The sequence below is a fragment of the Mustela nigripes genome, chromosome 7, assembly GCF_022355385.1.
Source record: "Mustela nigripes isolate SB6536 chromosome 7, MUSNIG.SB6536, whole genome shotgun sequence".
Taxonomy (NCBI): Eukaryota; Metazoa; Chordata; class Mammalia; order Carnivora; family Mustelidae; genus Mustela; species Mustela nigripes.
Genome location: NC_081563.1, coordinates 74,043,880 through 74,062,265, shown reverse-complemented (window position 1 = coordinate 74,062,265; position 18,386 = coordinate 74,043,880). Strand labels below are relative to the sequence as shown.

At 37.8% G+C, this 18,386-nt stretch overlaps 1 protein-coding gene across 2 annotated transcripts; it reads left to right on the top strand.

Moving 5' to 3' along the window:
• Positions 1–45: 45 nt before the first annotated feature.
• On the top strand, positions 46–10,203 carry MRPL30 (mitochondrial ribosomal protein L30). 2 transcript variants are annotated; one of them, XM_059406133.1, is made up of 6 exons: positions 46–140; positions 4,903–4,980; positions 7,147–7,227; positions 9,477–9,623; positions 9,853–9,926; positions 10,006–10,203. In XM_059406133.1, exons 2-6 carry the CDS (start codon positions 4,930–4,932, stop codon positions 10,133–10,135), a joined length of 483 nt encoding a protein of 160 aa, XP_059262116.1. In that variant the 5' UTR covers positions 46–140; positions 4,903–4,929; the 3' UTR covers positions 10,136–10,203. The 2 variants fall into 2 exon arrangements, with proteins under 2 accessions (XP_059262116.1, XP_059262117.1); XM_059406134.1 differs by lacking the exon at positions 46–140 and adding an exon at positions 158–449.
• Positions 10,204–18,386: the final 8,183 nt, after the last annotated feature.

Genomic DNA, 18,386 nt, shown 5'->3' with positions numbered 1-18,386 from the left:
CGCTTGCGCTCTTTTTTATGGCCCGTAAGTGGGCGGGACAAAGCCGGAACGAAAAGTGCGTGTTTTCGCCATCGGTGCGCGCTGTGACGGCTGGGGTTGAGTGTGGCGCTTCCTCTTCTTAACTGTTCACTTTTCACTCGGTGAGTAGGTTCGATTTGAACCAGATTGAGCGGTGGCTGGTGAGAGGGTAATGAGTGGCGGAAAGTTTTGCATTTTTTCTTGGAGTTCGTACGTGGGAACGCTAGGGAGATGCCGGTTGGTTTTCCTGTTGGATTCTGAGTTTGCGGGTCGCAGGAGCCTAACTGGCCCTGGGCCCATGTACTGTCCCACGGCCTCGCGAAAAGCCAGCGGTCGACCGGATGCCGTTTCCCAGTTCGCGAGCCCCTCGGTTTGTGGAGCCCGAGGGCCGGGCCGCCTAGGCGCGAGAGCTAGTGAGGAGGGGGGTTCAGGTTGGTTTGAGCAGTTTCTTTGCTTCTGTTTTACTATTTCGGTTTCCCACTGGGGGTCAGCGTAACTTGATTTTTGTTAATAAAGATAAAATCTTACCCAATTGCATTTTAGAAGGCAAAACTTCCAGGGTTGGCAGTTAAAAAATCTGCCGTTTTACCCAAAGCTGTCATTTTGCAACCCTGTTTTGATCACCACCTCGCCATAGCGGCCTGTTCTGTGTCCTTTTGCCAGGAGGCGCGGATGAGGAGGAGGACTGCCCATTACTTGATAGGCATGAGGAATTACAAGAAGAGACATTTATTGCCTTCAGAGATCTCGGTTTATTGAAAGGGATATTCTGTGTTGTGCATTTTCAGTTGTGTTTCCCCTCCATTTGTTGTTAAATAGATGTTTTTTTAATTAAAAAGCTATTCAGACATTAACTGGGATTGGAAAATCGCCTTGATAGCCTTCCCCGCAAGGGTATGTTAACATTTGCTTACCGATAGCCTTCCAGAGATTTTCTCTATATACACACATTCTTTTTTTTTTCTTTTTTTAATGGAAAAGGGATCATATTCCTCATGACGTATGTATTCTTCTTTTGCATCGGTGCAACAGAAGTTATTGTACAGTAGAAGATGGTATAGTTACTTCAAGGTCCAAGAGTTGTGTGCCTTATTATTAGCAATAATCTTTACTTTTTATTAGAACTTATAACTTTTGACTGTTACTCCTTCTGAAGTCGGTGAATTAAACTTAGTTCAACAAAAACCGATTGTGTGCCTAGTCCATGACATGTGCTGTTTTAGGTATATACTTGGGATACCTCTGTGAAGAGACAGGGCAGACCAAAAACAAAATAAAATATAAAAATTATTGTCCTTGTGGAATTAACATGTTTCTGGGTGGAGACAGACGGTAAACAACAAACCTAATAAACTGTGTTAGAAGAAAAGTGCTATGGAAAGAAAATCAAGGGAAGTAAAAAGTCTGACAATTTGGGGGTCCAACAGAATATTGAATAATGGAATAAGGGTAGGCCCCACTGAAAAAAGATTTGAGCCAAGAATTGAAGGAACTAAGAGAATTAAGTATGAATATCAGGAGCATTCCAGGAGAAAGAACAGCCTGTCCAAAGGAGCATGGCTGCCTGGCAACTTGGAGGACCTGTAAGGAGGCCAGTGTGTGTATTAATTAAGAGTGAATGGAGATGAAGTCCTAGAGGTGGGGGTTAAGGACTCGCTGTCACTCTCATGCATTAAAGCTTTTGGGTATTTAATAAATTAACTTTTTTATTTTAGAATAATTTTGGGTTTATGGGAAAGTTGTGAAGATAGTACAGAGTTCCTATATACCCCACACCTGATTTCCCCTTTTATTAGTATCTTACATTAGTATGGTACATATGTTATAATTGATGAATCACTACTGATGCATCATTAACCAAAGTTCATACTTCGTTCAGATTTCTTAGTGTTTACTAGATGTCCTTTAACTGTTGCAAAATCCCATTTAGTTGTCATGGCTCCTTAGACTCCTCTTGACTATGGTAGTATCTCACTTTCCTTGTTTTTGGTGACCTTGACAGTTTTAAGGCACTCAGGTATTTGACGAGGTACTGGTCAAGTATTTTTCACAATGTCCTTCAAATGGAGTTTGATGTTTTTCTCTCAGCCTGGTGTTAGGGGTTTTGGGAAAGAAAACCACAGACAAGAAGTGCCATTCTCATTCCATCGTATCAAGTGTGCATGCTATCAACTTGACTTTTATAACAGTTGATATTAACCATGATCACCTGGCAGACATAGTGTTTGTGAGGTTCCTCTAGTACAATGTTATTTTCCCCCTTTCTATACTGTACTTGGGGAGCAAGTTATTAAGCATAGCTTATACTTAAGAGATGAGTGGTTTTTCTCCACCTGTTTGAGAGGGAAGTATCTGCATAAGTTATTTGAAATTCTCTAAGGGAGATTTGTTCTCTCCCATTAATTTACTTCTTCATTTATATGAGTATGGAAATGGTTATTTTATAGTTTGGATTATAAGCCAATACTTTGTTACTTACTTTGTTGCTCATATTGGTCCAGCTTTAGCCACTGGAAGCTCTTTTCCTATGTCCCTTTGACATGGTCCAATCATTTTGATTTTCTGATTGGTTCCTTTCTAGTGCTACAAGATGCCCTTGTTTGTATATTTCCTGCTGTAGCCCTCCAATCAGCCATTTTATCTTTTATTAGAGAATGCCAAGATCAGGGTGCTGGGTATGCTCATTGCTACTGGGATGCCATTGCTTTTTGGTCTTTTTTAGCTAACAGCTAACCCACATGTACATACGTGCCTGTGATTATTTCTTTATCCATCACTATATTTAACTAAACATGAGCTCAAACTCTAATCTGTGTCATTGGATCACATGTATTTATTCTGGCTTTTTCCTCTTGTTTATATGTTACTTCTTAATCCAATGGTGAGAAAGGCTGGCTCACTGGAAGGTTTTGAGAAAAGGAGTTGACATGATCTGATTTAGGATTTTATTTTATTTTATTTTATTTATTTATTTATTTTAAAGACTTTATTTATTTATTTGACAGACAGAGATCACAAGTAGGCAGAGAGGCAGGCAGAGAAAGAGGAAGGGAAGCGGGCTCCCTCCCGAGCAGGGAGAGAGCCTGATGCGGGGCTCGATTCCAGGACCCTGGGATCATGACCTGAGCTGAAGGCAGAGGCTTTACCACTTAGCCACCCAGGTGCCCCTCTGATTTAGGATTTTAATTAGATGATTGCTGCCATGGAGAAGAGATCTTAGGGAAGTTAGAGTGGAAGCCAGAAGGCCATTGAGGAGGCTTTTGTTGACATTTAAGTGATAAGAAAAAAAGTAACAAAGTGTGAAGCCGGATGAGTTGGATTAGTATATTGTTTAACTTGGGAGGAAGTATGGTAAAGTAAATACTTTTTCATAACCTATTTGATTGAAGGGTGGGAGGATTAAATAAGCATCGCTTCTAAGGAAAATTAAGCATCTCTTCTAAGAGCCTTGATACAAAATATATATATAAACAACCAGCCAAGCAGTGGCTGATGATTTGAACTAGATGCTGATTTGAACTAGAAATTGATATTCTGTGTGATAGTGTTAGAGGTCTGAAGTAGGAATGACAGTCAAGGTATTTTGATGTACTTCTGAATTCTGAGTTGAGCAGATCATAGCTCTAACCCATTATTTGATTCAGACATTCAGAAACAAACACTGGATGCTTACTGTTCATCAGATACTGTGCTAGATACTGAGAGTAGAAAGTGAACAAGACAAAATTCTGCTTTTATGGTTCTAAGGATTTGGTAGTTAACTCTTCTAAAACTGAATACGTAATTAATTTAGAGAGACTGGTTCAGTAGCTAAAAATTTTTCTGAAGTCTGGCTCTTTTAATGGGACACCTTGCATTGACTCCCACAACTTCATTGCTTTGTCCACATCACAGGAAAGACTTGCAGAGCTTGAATGAGTCAGAATCTGGTGGATTCACTGAAATACAGCATTATATCCTATTTTGGTGTGTTAGAGTATTCTTATTACGGTTTTGTAATAAGAATGAGAAAAGGAGTTGACATGATAATGTCAACTAATAATTTAATGTTTTTGTTATAGTAAAAGCTACCATTTATTGAGGGCTTCTTATGTGCTAGATACTGTTTTAGGAGTTTTAGAATAACTCATTTGCAAGTTAGGTATTATATTCTTTCTTTTGGGAAAAAATTGAAGCACACAATTTAAATAACCTATCCAAAATATACATGTACTTCATAAACCTAATCTTCTCTGTTTTCAGTATATATCAGTATAGTAGTTGTAACTATTTGTGTCTAAATTAACATAACTTCACATCATAGAAATTTAAGAATAGTTTAAAAATACAAATAAGCAAAAAAGGAAGTTATGGTTTGCTTTTTATCAGAAAGGGGTTATGATTTAGTGAAAATGCACTGGACTAGGAACTAGAATTGGGCTCCAGACCATATACTCCTTGGATTGCTGGATGCCCTTGGGTAAATGATTGATATTTCATTTTCCACACAAGAAGATTGTTCATTCTAGTTGTAGGAGTCAGGATTTCTTCAGTCCCTTCTAGCCCTTCCATTTTCTGATTCTATAACAAAGCATTCTTTGTGCTCATTGTTGAAGAATATTTTTAAATAATAATAACCTCCTTTACCCATTTTTGTTGAGTCAGCTTAGGTTCTAACTCATCTGGCAAAAATGGGATGTGGTTAATGTATAGTTATTACCTATGGTTTTGCTGAACTCCAAGTAACATATTTGTTATAACTTAATTCTTACCTTTATTTTATTAAAATAATAAGATTTCACTGTGAAACTTAAATCAAGTTTATAATTAACTTGATTTCCAAGTTAATTAACTGTCAATTTCCAAGACGCATTTGACCCATGGATCTATTTCTGCTTGTCGTAGCCTCAGAAGAAAACCGTCACCACACTCATGGCGGGGATTTTGTGCTCAATAGTTCAGAGGCCCCCAGGCAGACTCCAAGTAAGTGTTCAAGTTCTCTCTCTCTCTCTTTGTTTTTTAATTCCTTAATAACTGTTTCTTTCTCTTTTGTAATTAACAAAACAGGCAAGTTAAACTGCACAAGTTCCTATATATATATATTAATGTTGAGGGTCAGTTTTATTTATGATTTATCTGCTGTTTTATCACTAAGGAATTGACATCACAAAAGGTCTTTTCCTAGAGAACATGCTGGTAAAAAATGTCCAATGTTGATTTCCCCTTAATCTTTTTAAAAGTTTAAGGGTTTATTGTCTTCAGTTATGAAAACATTGTGTTTTCAATCATAGAAAAATAAAAAACTATGGAAGAGCAGAAAGAAGAAATGTACTCTCCAGAAACCATTTATGCGTATATTTTCATGTATTTCCTTCTAGTCTTTCTTACAGAAATTAAGCAGCTCAGCCTAATCTGTTCATGAGGGCCAGAGTCTAGATACAGGTGTGCTGCTGGCTATAGATAATAATGTTAGGTGCTTTACATACATTACCTTAACCTTAGGTTAGTGTAAGGACCTATTTAGAAACTGTCCCTGTTCCCCTTCCCCAAAGGGATTTACTTGGAGACAAGTCCCGGAAACCAGCTTCAGGTAACAAAGCCCAGATACAAAGGGGGGTCAGGCCAGGTGGAGACATCCCATCAGTGGGGGTTGCATACTGTCTCCCTGGTTACCAAGGAGTATGGGCGGCGCCCTTTGGGCACCAATCCCAGTCAAGGTGTAATAGGCTGGTTCAAATGTCTACTAGGGTAAATTGTAATTCAGTTGGTCACCTGACATCACTGTGGAGTTTCCTGTGTGTGTTACAATCTCATCGGCCACCTGTGCGTGGCCAGGCCCGACCGCATGGCCTTTGTCCTTAAAAGCTAGTCTGAAACAGAAGGGTCGCCCTCTCTTGTAAGAGGTGCAGCCCCGAACATTTGGTTAGATTCTTGATGCTTGGCTCGAAATAAAGCTTTGCTTGACCTTCGCTTTGTATCAGTCTCGCTCCTTTAATCATGGACCCATTATTGGGGCATAACAATTAGTCCTGTGGTGTTAGTATTATTTCCTTTTGAAATAGCTGAGGCAGTTGATTCTCTGAGAGGATAAGTGTCTCATTTCTTACAGATGATAAGCGCAGAATCAGAATTAGAAGCCCATATTTTTCCTTTCCATCTCTCATTCACTCCTACTTACTCTTTAATTATGTATGGGTCTCTGCAGGACAGAGAAGGCATGAAGAGAGTGAATATTGCCCATCCAGAGAGGAGTTTCCAGATATGAAGCATTGGCAGTGAATCCTTTCACTTGAGCCAATTGAAAGCAACAGGACTGAAGATTGCTGAAGGGGAAAAAGAGATAGGAACTAGGAGTGATGACATTATAGGGATTAGAAAGAAAACCATAAACTCATTTCTTTTTACAGAGTATTGTTGAAGATTATTATTCCACATTGTATAGAGCAGGAGTTGGAAACCACCGTCTGCAGATTGAATTCAGTCCACCACCTACTTCTGTAAATCAGGCTTTATTGGAAGTAGCCACGCCCACTTATTTACATACTGTTCCGGGTTGCTTTTGTCCCCCATTAGCAGAGTTGAGACTTGGCAGTGGAAACCATGCAGCCCCAAAGCTGGAAATAACTTCCTGTTTTATCCTTTACAGAAAAATATTGCACCCCTGGTCAGGAAGTCTCTATTTCACTCATATGTGGAATTTAAGTTACAGAACAGAAGAACATAGGGGAAATGAGAAAAGAGGGGCAAACCAGAAAACAGACTCTTAACTCTAGAGAACAAACTGAGGGTTACTGGAGGGGAGGGGTTGGGCTAAATGGGTGATGGGAATTAAGGAGGACACTTGCAGTGTGTACCAGCTGTTGTAAGTAAGTGAGGAATCACTAAATTCTACACCTGAAACTAAGAGTACACTATGTTAACAAACTGGAATTTAAATAAAATCTTGGGAAAAAAAACAGAAAATCTGTATGTGCTTTTTGCTTTCTAATGTTAGTGGTAAGATGAATATATTCTTTCAGCTAAGGGGCTGAGATAAATGTTTGATAATTATAGGTTAGGTAAAAACAGACTTGTCACCTAAAAATTGGTAGGTATGGATTTCTGCACTAGACTGAGTTCTTTAAAGAAATGTTTTATATCATGTTTTAGATGATGACAAAAGGTATGGAGTCTCTTATTTACATGGATTGGATTCGTCACAAATTTACCAAGTCAAGAATTCCAGATAAAGTAAGAATAAGGGTTGGGAGAAGGGGGTGAACGTTACTATTTTTTTAGCAGGTGATGTTTTAAAAGGTACCTGCTTTTGTAATATTGAAAACTTTTATGTTAAGTAATTTGTGGAGGTTGGTGGTAGGGTAGAGTTTAAATAAAACATGGTAAAATTTATCTAAATAATGATTTTTTTTTATCTTTTTAAATGTACTACTTGCCTTTGTAGTAGTAGGTTTTTATCATTCTGGAATCTCTTTATTCCTGCTTATGGTTTTTTGCCTTAATATTTTGTGTTTTCATATTACCATTGTCCTCAGAAAACAGTGAGTCTTCTTCCTGCTCAGACATATGGTGGCTCTGTGTTCACTTCTATATCGAATATTGCAACTTGGGATCTTTGAGTTTTCTCTGCTAGATTTATCTGTACATACCATTCTTTAGGAAAATACAAGCTACATTGCTTTTCGTGTTTTTTTTTTCCTACATTAGCCATATAGAACCACTTGATTTTCCCAGGTATTCCATGCTCTTTACACTGTTTCTTTCTTTCTTCTCTCCTTCTCTTTGGGATGCCTGCCCCATCCTCTGTCTTCCACCATTCTTCTCACCCTGGGTCTCTTCAAAACACCTAGAAAATCCAAACAAGCAATAACAACTGAAAAGCATACTTAATCCCACCTACCACAGCTACCACATCCTTTTCTGTTTTATATTTTTAAAGATATGAATCCTCTCATGTATAATGTTTTTCTAGTTGCTTTCTTCATTTAGCAATATAGTGGGAACCTCTTAGCAGATAAGTTTCTGCAATATTATTTTCATGATTGAATTATATGCCCCTTTTTTTGACAGAGAGAGACATAGTGAGCGAGGAAACACAAGCAGGGGGAGTGGAAGGGAGAGAAGCAGGCTTCCTGCTGATCAGGGAGCCCGATGCGGGGCTTAATCCCAGGACCCTGGGATTGTGGCCTGAGCCAAAGGCAGATGCTTAACGACTGAGCCACCCAGGTGCCCCTGAATTATACGCTTTTTGATTAAAGTGCCATCTTTTGTGCTTGTGATCCCCAGGAGTTATAATTCTTAATCTAGTATCTTTGAAACCTTTACAGGTACCTAAGTGTGTGTGTGTGTGTATAACATGATTTCTTAGAATCAGTATTTATGTAATGTATCATAAATACAAACCTGTGTATTTTGGTACAGATGAAACAAATCCAAGAGCCTAATACAGGGGTGCCTGGGTGGCTTAGTTAAGTGTCTGACTTTGGTTCAGGTCATGATTCTGGGGTCCTGGGGTTTCAGTCCTGTGTCATGCAGGGGGTCTGCATCTCTTTCCCTCTTCCCTTTCTTTCTGCTCATGCTCTCTATCTCTTCTTTTTCTCTCAAATAAATAAAATTTTTTTTAAAAAAAATCCTATTACACATGGTTGTATGGATTTTATTTTTTATTATTATTTTTTTGTTTAAGAATGTTTTGTGGCCATTCTTCAAAGTTAGTAGCTGCTAAGATAGTAGACCTTATTTTAATGGCAGCATTGTATCCTATTGGATACATCATTATTTAGTTGTATCATATTTTGTTCGGGTTTTGTTATTGTTAGTTTTAGTTTTATTTAGAATGTATACATTGTAATTCATACAGTTATCCTATGAGGAACATGGATGTGACCTTTAAATTTTTCAGTATTACAAATAGTATTACCATATACGTCCTTATTCAGTACATTTTATGTACGTAGGGAAGTTTTCCATAGGATAGCTTACTGGAACTTTTTGATTCTTAGAGAATCAATTCTCTGGACCCATTTCTAATCCTTCATAGGGAATCATTTGTACTCTCCTGGTGCTTTGTACATACTTTTTAATGATCCTCATGTGTTACTGTTATTGTAGGCTTATCTTTGTTCCCCTGCTTGAATAGGGTGGAGGATGCAGCTGTGCTGAGCTTTTTTAGTGCTAATACAGTCTCCAGGCATTTGAACTTTTTAGTGTCCTTTGATTGCTCCTGCTTCAATCTTAAAGCAATCTTTTGTGCGATATTTTTTTCAGAATATGAAATTATTAGACTTAGTCTATCTAAGTAATCAAATGGGTATAAATGTTCAGTTTGAGGCTAGGATTACAGAAAGATTTGGGATGAGATCATTATGTAGTCATTTTTTTTTTTAAGAAAAAAAGATACTTAGACACATAGATACATAGAAGTTGAAATACATACATATATAGAAGTTGAAAATTTACCATTTATAATTTTTCCTTCTTAGGTATTTCAGCCTTCACCTGCAGATCATGAAAAATATGGTGGGGATCCACAGCATCCTCATAAACTGCATATTGTTACCAGAATAAAAAGTACAAAAAGACGTCCATATTGGGAAAAAGATACAATAAAGATGCTTGGACTAGAAAAAGTACGCAACTATTTAAGTCATCTTATGAGAGGTTTAAATTTGCTTTAAAGTTTATAATTCTTAAACTTTAAGGTGTATTTTTACTATTTCTTTTGTTTAAATATATTATTTAGTGTAATTTATTTGAAACTTTGATTTAGACATAATAGGCCTTCATTTTCACATTTTGCTGAAATATGGGACCATCTGTTCTGAATCCAATCCATTACATGGTTTCCTTTCTTTGTAGGCACATACTCCTCAAGTTCACAAGAATATCCCTTCAGTGAATGCAAAACTGAAAGTGGTTAAACATTTGATAAGGTTTGTTGTTTGCTACTTCAGCATTTTTTAAAAAATGTGTTACCTGGTATAATTCTAAAAGCATTTCTTTATGATATAGGATCAAGCCCCTGAAGTTACCCCAAGGACTTCCAGCAGAGGAGGACATGTCCAACACGTGCCTCAAGAGCACTGGGGAATTAGTGCGGTGGCATCTAAACCCCATAAACCAAGAAGCAGTTAAGTCCTAAGGCTGGAGCAGTTTCATATTAAGAAATGTAAATCATTGTGTTCTCATTAAAATATATTTTAAATACTAGTCCTTTTCACTGGCTAAACATGGTGTGATTCTTCCTTATATAGGCTTGAGATTCAGTGCAGAGGACTGTAGTGGAAGGGAGGGGAAACTGAAGGGAAAGAAATCAGGGAGACAACCCATGAGACTCTTAACTCTAAGAAACAAATGGAGGGTTGCTGGGAGGGAGCTGGGTAGGGAATGGGGTAACTGGGTGATGGGCATTAAGGGGGGGCATGTGATGTAATGAGCCACTGGTGTTATATGCAGCTGATGAAGAACTGAACTCTTCATCTGTACATCAATGACGTACTGTATGTTGGCTAATGGAATTTAAATTTTATTTTATTTATTTTTTTTAAAAGATTTTCTTTATTTATTTATTTGACAGAGAGAGATCACAAGTAGGCAGAGAGGCAGGCAGAGAGAGAGAGAGAGGAAAGCAGGCTCCCTGCTGAGCAGAGAGCCCAATGTGGGACTCGATCCTAGGACCCTGAGATCATAACCTGAGCCGAAGGCAGCGGCTTAACCAACTGAGCCACCCAGGCGCACTGGAATTTAAATTTTAAAAAAAGATTTATTTATCTATTAGAAAGAACAGGGAGGAAGGGCAGAGGGAGAGAGAATCTCAAGCAGACTCCCCACTGAGCGTGGAACCCAACAAGGTACTCAGTCCTTTGACCCTGAAATCATAACCTGAGCCAAAACCAAGAGTCAGATGCTCAACCAACTGCTTCACCCAGGCACCCCAGGTATCATTAATTACTTAGCTTGAACAGTTCTAATTCAACAGTTATTGAATATCCTATAAGTGTAAATCCTAGAGGGGCTATAAAGCCAAAGGACACTAAACAACTTCAGGGAGCTCATTCTCATTAGAGAGACCTCTGTGCTACAACAAAATGTGTCCTTGCTGCAGGCAGGTTGAGGATAGCTGTGTAAGTAAAAGCTCATCACTGCCAGGTTTTTGTTTTGTTTTGTTTTTGCCATTTCTTTCACTGTACTAATATTAGTGTTGTTTAAAATGGGGAAAAGAACATTGGTTAATTTTTACCCAAAGAGTCTAATAAACTTTTTTTTTTAAAAAAGATTTATTTATTTGAGAGAATACGAGCCACAGGAGGGGCAGAGGAAAAGAGAGAATCCTTAAGAGAGAGAATCCTTAAGCAGTCTCCTTGCTGAGTGCAGAGCCCAATGTGGGGCTTGATCTTACGACACTGAGATCATGACCTGAGCTGAAATCAAGAGCTGGATGCTCAACAAGCTGAGTCACCCAGGCACCCCTGGCTCTAACGTTAAGGACCATATCAGTTCTCTCATTCTCCTCTACCCCTCAGCTTAGTCACAGAGATACCTGCTGAGGGCAGATCACCTGGCCACTGGCTCCTTAGTGCATTTTGCTCCAAAGCCATGCTCCTGCACTCTGATGCAGCTGCCCTTCAGGGTCAAACCTGCACCTTCCCCAGAGGATCAATGCAGATCCCCACCATGCCAGATCCCTAAAGTTTAGAATTTTAAACTTAGTCATCCTGACTGGGATAGAGCCCGAAGTACACTATGCTGCTCAAGTGGGCAAGCAACCGAGACACAGTGAAAACAGCGACCTGAAAAACACCTACAACACACAATGATAAATTATTTGCTCAGGGACTGCTTCCCTGATAGCAGTGAGCATGTACTCTCTTTTCCAGGAATAAAGGAGCTAGCTTCCCCACACCTAAACATAAACCATCTACGGTTAACAACACAATATTGGATGCTTAAATTGCTTACACAAAAACCTGCTGCCCTGCCCTCTGCTGTTACTGCTTTCCCCAGGCAAGTGTGTCTGAGAACCAGCACATTGACCCCTCCCTCAAAAGACCAGCACAAACACCTGCATATACCAAGTCTACTGATCATAGGGTACTGTGAAAATTCAGCTCTAGTGGGAATAGCTTCATGTCTCTTTTAACAAGCAGACCAGAGTACACCTAGTTAATACTCTGGCCAAGGTCCAAACAAACCACTGCAGACAAAAGCCCTGCAGAGGACTGACCTGAGGGAGAGAGGAACTGTAACACAGCAGCAGAGTACACACAGCATACACACACAGAGACATTTCCTAAAGCACCAGGTCCCTGAACATTATACGACCTCTTTATAAAGCTATTACTGTCAGGAGCAGGGAACATAATAGGCTTCCTAACACACAGTAGAAGACAGAGACCTATACAAAGTGGCAAGATGGAGGAATTTATCCCAAAAGAAAGAACGACCAGGGTTCTAAAGATACAAGTAATACGCCTGATCTAGAATTTAAAACAATCATAAGGATACAAGCTGGACTTGAGAAAAGCATAGAAGACATGAGGGGGCCCCTTTAACACAGAGATAAAAGAGCTTAAGACCCATCAGACCAAAATGAAAAATGCAATAACTGAGATTCAAAACTGACTGGATATAATGACCACAAGGATGGAAGAAGCAGAGGGATGAATAAGTGATACAGAAGATAGAATTATGGAAAATAAACTGATCAAAAGAGAAAGGAAAATCTTGGATCAGAAAGTGGAATTGGGGAACTCAGTGTTTCCATGAAACATAGTAACATTTCTATCATAGGAGTCCCAGAAGAAGAAAATAAAAAAAGGGAGCAGAATGTTTATTTTAGGAAATTATAGCTGGAAACTTCCCTAATCTGGGAGAGAAAACAGGCTTCCAAATACAGGAAGCACAGAAAACTCATATCAGAATCAAAAGTAGGCCAATGCCAAGACATATAGATAAATTTGCAAAATATAAAGAAAAAATCCTAAAAGCTGCAAGACAAAAGAAGTCCCTAACTTACAAGGGAAGACAAAGGTAGCAGCAGATCTTTCCACAGAAACTTGGCAGGCCAGAGAAGACACATTTTAGACAAAGACACCTGCAAATTGAAAGTGAGGGAAGGGAGTAACAGTTTACGTGGCAATGGATGTCAAAAGAAAGCCAGAGTAACAATACTTCTATCAGACAAACTAGATTTTAAACCAAAGACTGTAATAAGAGATGAAGAACAGCACTGTATCATAAGGGGTCATTCCCGGGCACCTCGGTGGCTCAGTTGTTATGTGTCTGCCTTCAGCTCAGTCATGGTCTCAGGGTCCTGGGATTGAGCCCCGTGTCAGGCTCCTTGCTCAGTGTGAAACCTCCTCCCACTCCCCCTGCTTCTGTTCCCTCTCTTGCTGTGTCTCTCTCTCTCAAATAAATAAATAAAATCTTAAAAAAAAAAAATAGAGGGGTCATTCCAATAAGATCTAACAATTGTAAATATTTATTCCCCCAAATTGGGAGCACACAACTATATAAAACAATAACATAAAGGAATTTATTGATGATACAATAATAGTAGGGGTCTTTAACACCCCAATTACATTAAAGAATGGGTCATCTAAGCAGAAAATCAACAAGGAAACAATGGCTCTGAATGACACACTGAACCAGATGGACTTAACAGTTTTATTCAGAACATTTCATCCTAAAGCAGTAGGATACACATTCTTTCCAAGTGCACATAGGACCTTCCTCAGAATAGATCACATATTAGGTCACAGGTCAGGCCTCAATTAATACAAAAGTATTAAGGACACACCATGCATATTCTCCAGCCACAATGCTATGAAACTTGGGTCAACCACAAGAAAAAAAAATTGGAAAGACCACATATACACGGAGGCTAAAAAACATCTTACTGAAGAATGAATGAGTCAACTAGGAAATTAAGAAATTAAAAAAAAAATATGGAAATAAATGAAAATGAAAACACAACAGTCCAAAACCTTTGGGCTGCAGCAGTCATAATGCAGCAGAAGTAGTCATAAGAGAGTAATATAGGCCTACCTCAGAAAAGCAAGAAAAATCTCAAAAACAATCTAACCTCACATCTAGAGGAGCTAGAAAAAGAATAAATGAAGGCTAAAGCCAGCAGAAGAAAGGAAAAGCAGAGCTGCAGGCATCACAATTCTGGACTTAAAGTTATATTACAAAACTATATATAGTTACCAAGACAGTATGGTATTGGCACAAAAACAGACATAGATCAATGGAAGAGAAGAGAAAACCCAGAGATAAACACAACTATATGATTAACCAATCAAATGTTTTAAATGATTTTTTAATTTTTAAATTGAAGTATAATTGACATATAACATTGTGTAACTTTAAGGTATACCATGTGTTCATTTGATACATTTATATATTGTCATACTGTTGCCTATTGTATAATGTCCTATGATTACCACTGTAACATTAGCTAACACCTATGTCATGTCTCATTAAGTATCATTTTGTGTGTGTGTGGTGGAAACAATAAAGATCTAGAACTCTAAGCAAGTTTGAAGTTTAAAATACAATCTTGTTGACTCTAATCCCTATGCCTTTGTTCTTCAGAATTTACTTATCTACCTATTCCCAGTTTGTACCCTTAAACAATGTGTCCCCAATTCCTCCACTCCCGTCTCTGGTAACCATCATGTTACACTCTATTTTTATGAGTTTGGTTTTTTTAGATTTCACATTTAAATGACAGTATTTGTCTTTCTCTGCTGACTTATCTCACTTAGCATAACACCCTCAGGGTCCATCCTTGTTGTTGCAAATGGCAGGATTTCTTTTTTTTTCCCCTCATGGCTAAAGAATATTCCATTATATATATACACCACAACTTCTTTATCCATTCATCTGTCGATAAATATTTAGGTTGTTTCCATATCTTGACTATTGCAATTAATGCTGCATATTAACACAGGAGTGCATATATTTCTGGTATCCTGCTTTCAGTTCCTTTGGATATATACAGAAGTGGGATTTATAGTAGTTTTATTTTTAACATTTTAAGGAACCTCCATACTGTTTTCCATAGTAGCTGAACCAATTTGCATTCCCATTTCTTGAGGTTCATCGTCAATGAATAGTAATATTTTCTGGGATTTTTTAAAAAGATTTTATTTTTAAGTAATCGCTACAGCCAATGTGGGGCTCACACTCACAACCTCAAGAGTCACATGCTCTGCCAACTGAGCCAGCCAGGGTCCCCAGTAGTAATATTTTGAAAGGAATCTTTTTTTTTTTTTCTTTCCCTGACCAGTAGGTCTCAATCATGGGCCTAAAATATGCAGTGAACTATATTGTAAACAGATGCACTGTCATCCAGGCCTTGTCATTCCATTTATGGAGAATAGGGAGAGTAGATTTAGCATAATTCCTAAGGGCCCTAAGAATTTCAATTTTCAGAATGATAAATGTTAGCAAGTGAAATCCAACAACATATAAAAAGAATTGTACACCATGACCAAGTGGGATTTACAGATACACAAGGCTGGTTCAACATTTGAAAAAAATTTTATTATTATTATTATTATTATTCTTTTATTATGTAAGTCACCATACAGTACATCATTAGTTTTTGATGTAATGTTCCAAGATTCATTGTTTGCATATAATATGTACCCTCCTTAATACCCATCACTGGGCCAACCCATTCCCCAACCTCCTCCCCTCTAAAACCCTCAGTTTGTTTCTTGAAGTCCATAGTCTGTCATGGTTCGTCTCTCCCTTCGATTCCCCCCTCTTCATTTTTACCTTCCTTTTCCTAATGTCCTCCATGCTATTCCTTATGGTCCACAAGTAAGTGAAACCATATGCTATTTGACTTTCTTTGCTTATTTCACTCAGCAAAATCTCCAGTCCCATCCATGTTGATGCAAAAGCTGCATTCGTCCTTTCTTATGTGTATATGGGCCATATCTTCTTATCCATTCGCCTGTTGAAGAACATCTCTGTTCTTTTCACAGTTTGGCTATTGTGGAGGTTGCTGCTATGAACATTGGGGAGCATATGGCCCTTCTTTTCACTACATCTGTATCTTTGGGGTAAATACCTAGTAATGCAATTGCTGGGTCATAGAGTAGTTCTATTTTTAATTTTGGGGGGAACCTTCACTGTTTTCCAAAGTGGCTATACCAACTTGCATTCCCAACAGTGTAAGAGGGTTCTCCTTTTCAACATTTGAAAATTAATTAATGTAATTAATCACATCAACATGTTAAAGAAGAAAAACCACACAATCATATTGATAGATGCAGAAAAATCATCCAAAAAATCCAATACACATCACAGGAAAAACTCTTGGCAAACCAAGAATAGAGGGGAGCTTTCTCAACTTGATTAAAAAAACAGCCACAAAAAACATACATATTTGATGGTGAGAAACTCAAAACTTTCCCAGTAAGATCAGGAGCAGGCAAGGATGTCCCCTTTCACTATTGCTTTTCAACATTGTACTGGAAGTCCTAGTTAATGCACTAAAAAGATAAAAGGTGTACAGAATGTGAAGGAAGAAATAAAGCTGTCTTTGTCTCAGATGACATGTTGTCTATGTAGAAAATCCTAAAGAATCAACTAAAAATTTCCTAAAATAAATTAGCAATTATGGCAAGGTTTCAGCATACAAAATTAATATACTAAAGCCATTCGATTTCCTATATGCCAGCAATGAATAAAGTATAGTATAATTTGAAATTAAAAAGACATGGGGCACCTGGGTGGCTCAGTGGGTTAAGCCTCTGCTTTCGACTCAGGTCATGATCTTAGGGTCCTCAGATCAAGTCCCGCATTGGGCTCTCTATTCAGCAGGGAGCCTGCTTCCCCCTCTCTCTGCCTGCCTCTCTACTTGTGATCTCTCTTTCTCTGTCAAATAAATAAATAAATAAATAAAATCTTATAAAAAAGACATTGCCCTTTACATTGGCACTACACAAAAATGAAATACTTAGGTATAAATCTAATAAAATATGTATAATATCTTTATGAGAAAAACTACAAAACTCTTGTGAAAGAAAACAAAGAGAAGCTAAATCAGTAAAGAGATGTTTCATGTTTATTAATGGGAAGACTCAATTTGTCAAGATGTCAGTTCTTCTCAACTTCATTTATAGATTCAAAGTAATCCCAATCAAAATCCCAGCAAGTTATTTGTTGAATATCAGCAAGCTGATTCTAAAGTTTATATGGACAGGCAAAGACCCAGGAATGGCCAACTCAACATTAAAGAACAAAGTTGGAGGGACTGATATTACCTGGCTTCAAGACTTACTACAAAACTACATTAATCAAAACAGTGGTTCTTTGAGAAAGAATGGACAAATAGATCAATGCAACAGGATAGAGACAGCTCAGAAATAGACACATAAATACAGTTAACCGATCTTTGACAAAGAGGCAAAGGCAATACAAGGGAGCAAAAATCATGTACTCAAAAAATGGTGCTGGAACAATTGGACATCCACACCCAAAAAGAGAGAGAGAGAGAGAGATTTAGACACAGACTTTACACTCTTCACAAAAATTAAGTCCAAATGAATCTATACATCAATGCAAAGTGCAAAACTAAAACTCTTAGAAGATAACATAGGAGAAGATATCATGTGACCTCAGGTATATTGATGACTTTTTAGATACAACACCAAAGACATGATCCATGAAAGAAAACACTGATATGCTGGATTTCATTAAAACTAAAACCTTCTGTTCTGTCAAAGATAGTGTCGAGAGAATGACAAGACAAAACACAGACTGGGAGAAAATATTTGCAAAATACACATCTGATAAAGGACTATTATTCAAAACATACAAAGAATTCTTAAAAGCCAACAACAGGAAAATAAACAATGTAATTAAAAGATGTGTCAAAGACATTAATAGCACTGCACCAAAAAAGATATGTGATGGGAAGTGAGCATCTGAAAAGATGTCCAACATCATATATCATTAGGGAATTGCAAGTTAAAATAAGATCTCTACATACCTACTAGAATGGCTGAAATCCAGAACACCAACAATATGAAATCCTGACAAATATGTGGAGCAACAAAAGCTCTCACTCATTGTTAATGGGGAAAAATGGTACATCCAATTTAGAAGATAGTGTGGCAGTTTCTGAACAAAACATACTTTCCCAGGTGATCCAGCAATCATGGTCCTGGTATTTACCCAGATGAACCAAAAACTATGCCCACAGAAAAACCTGCATACAAATGTTTATAGCAGCTTTATTGATAATTACCAAAAATTGGGAGCCACCAAGATGTCTTCAGCAGGTAATGGAAAAATAAATTGTGGTATGTTTAGATAATGCAATATTATTCAGTGCTAAAAAGAAATGAGGTATAAAGCCTTGAAAAGATATG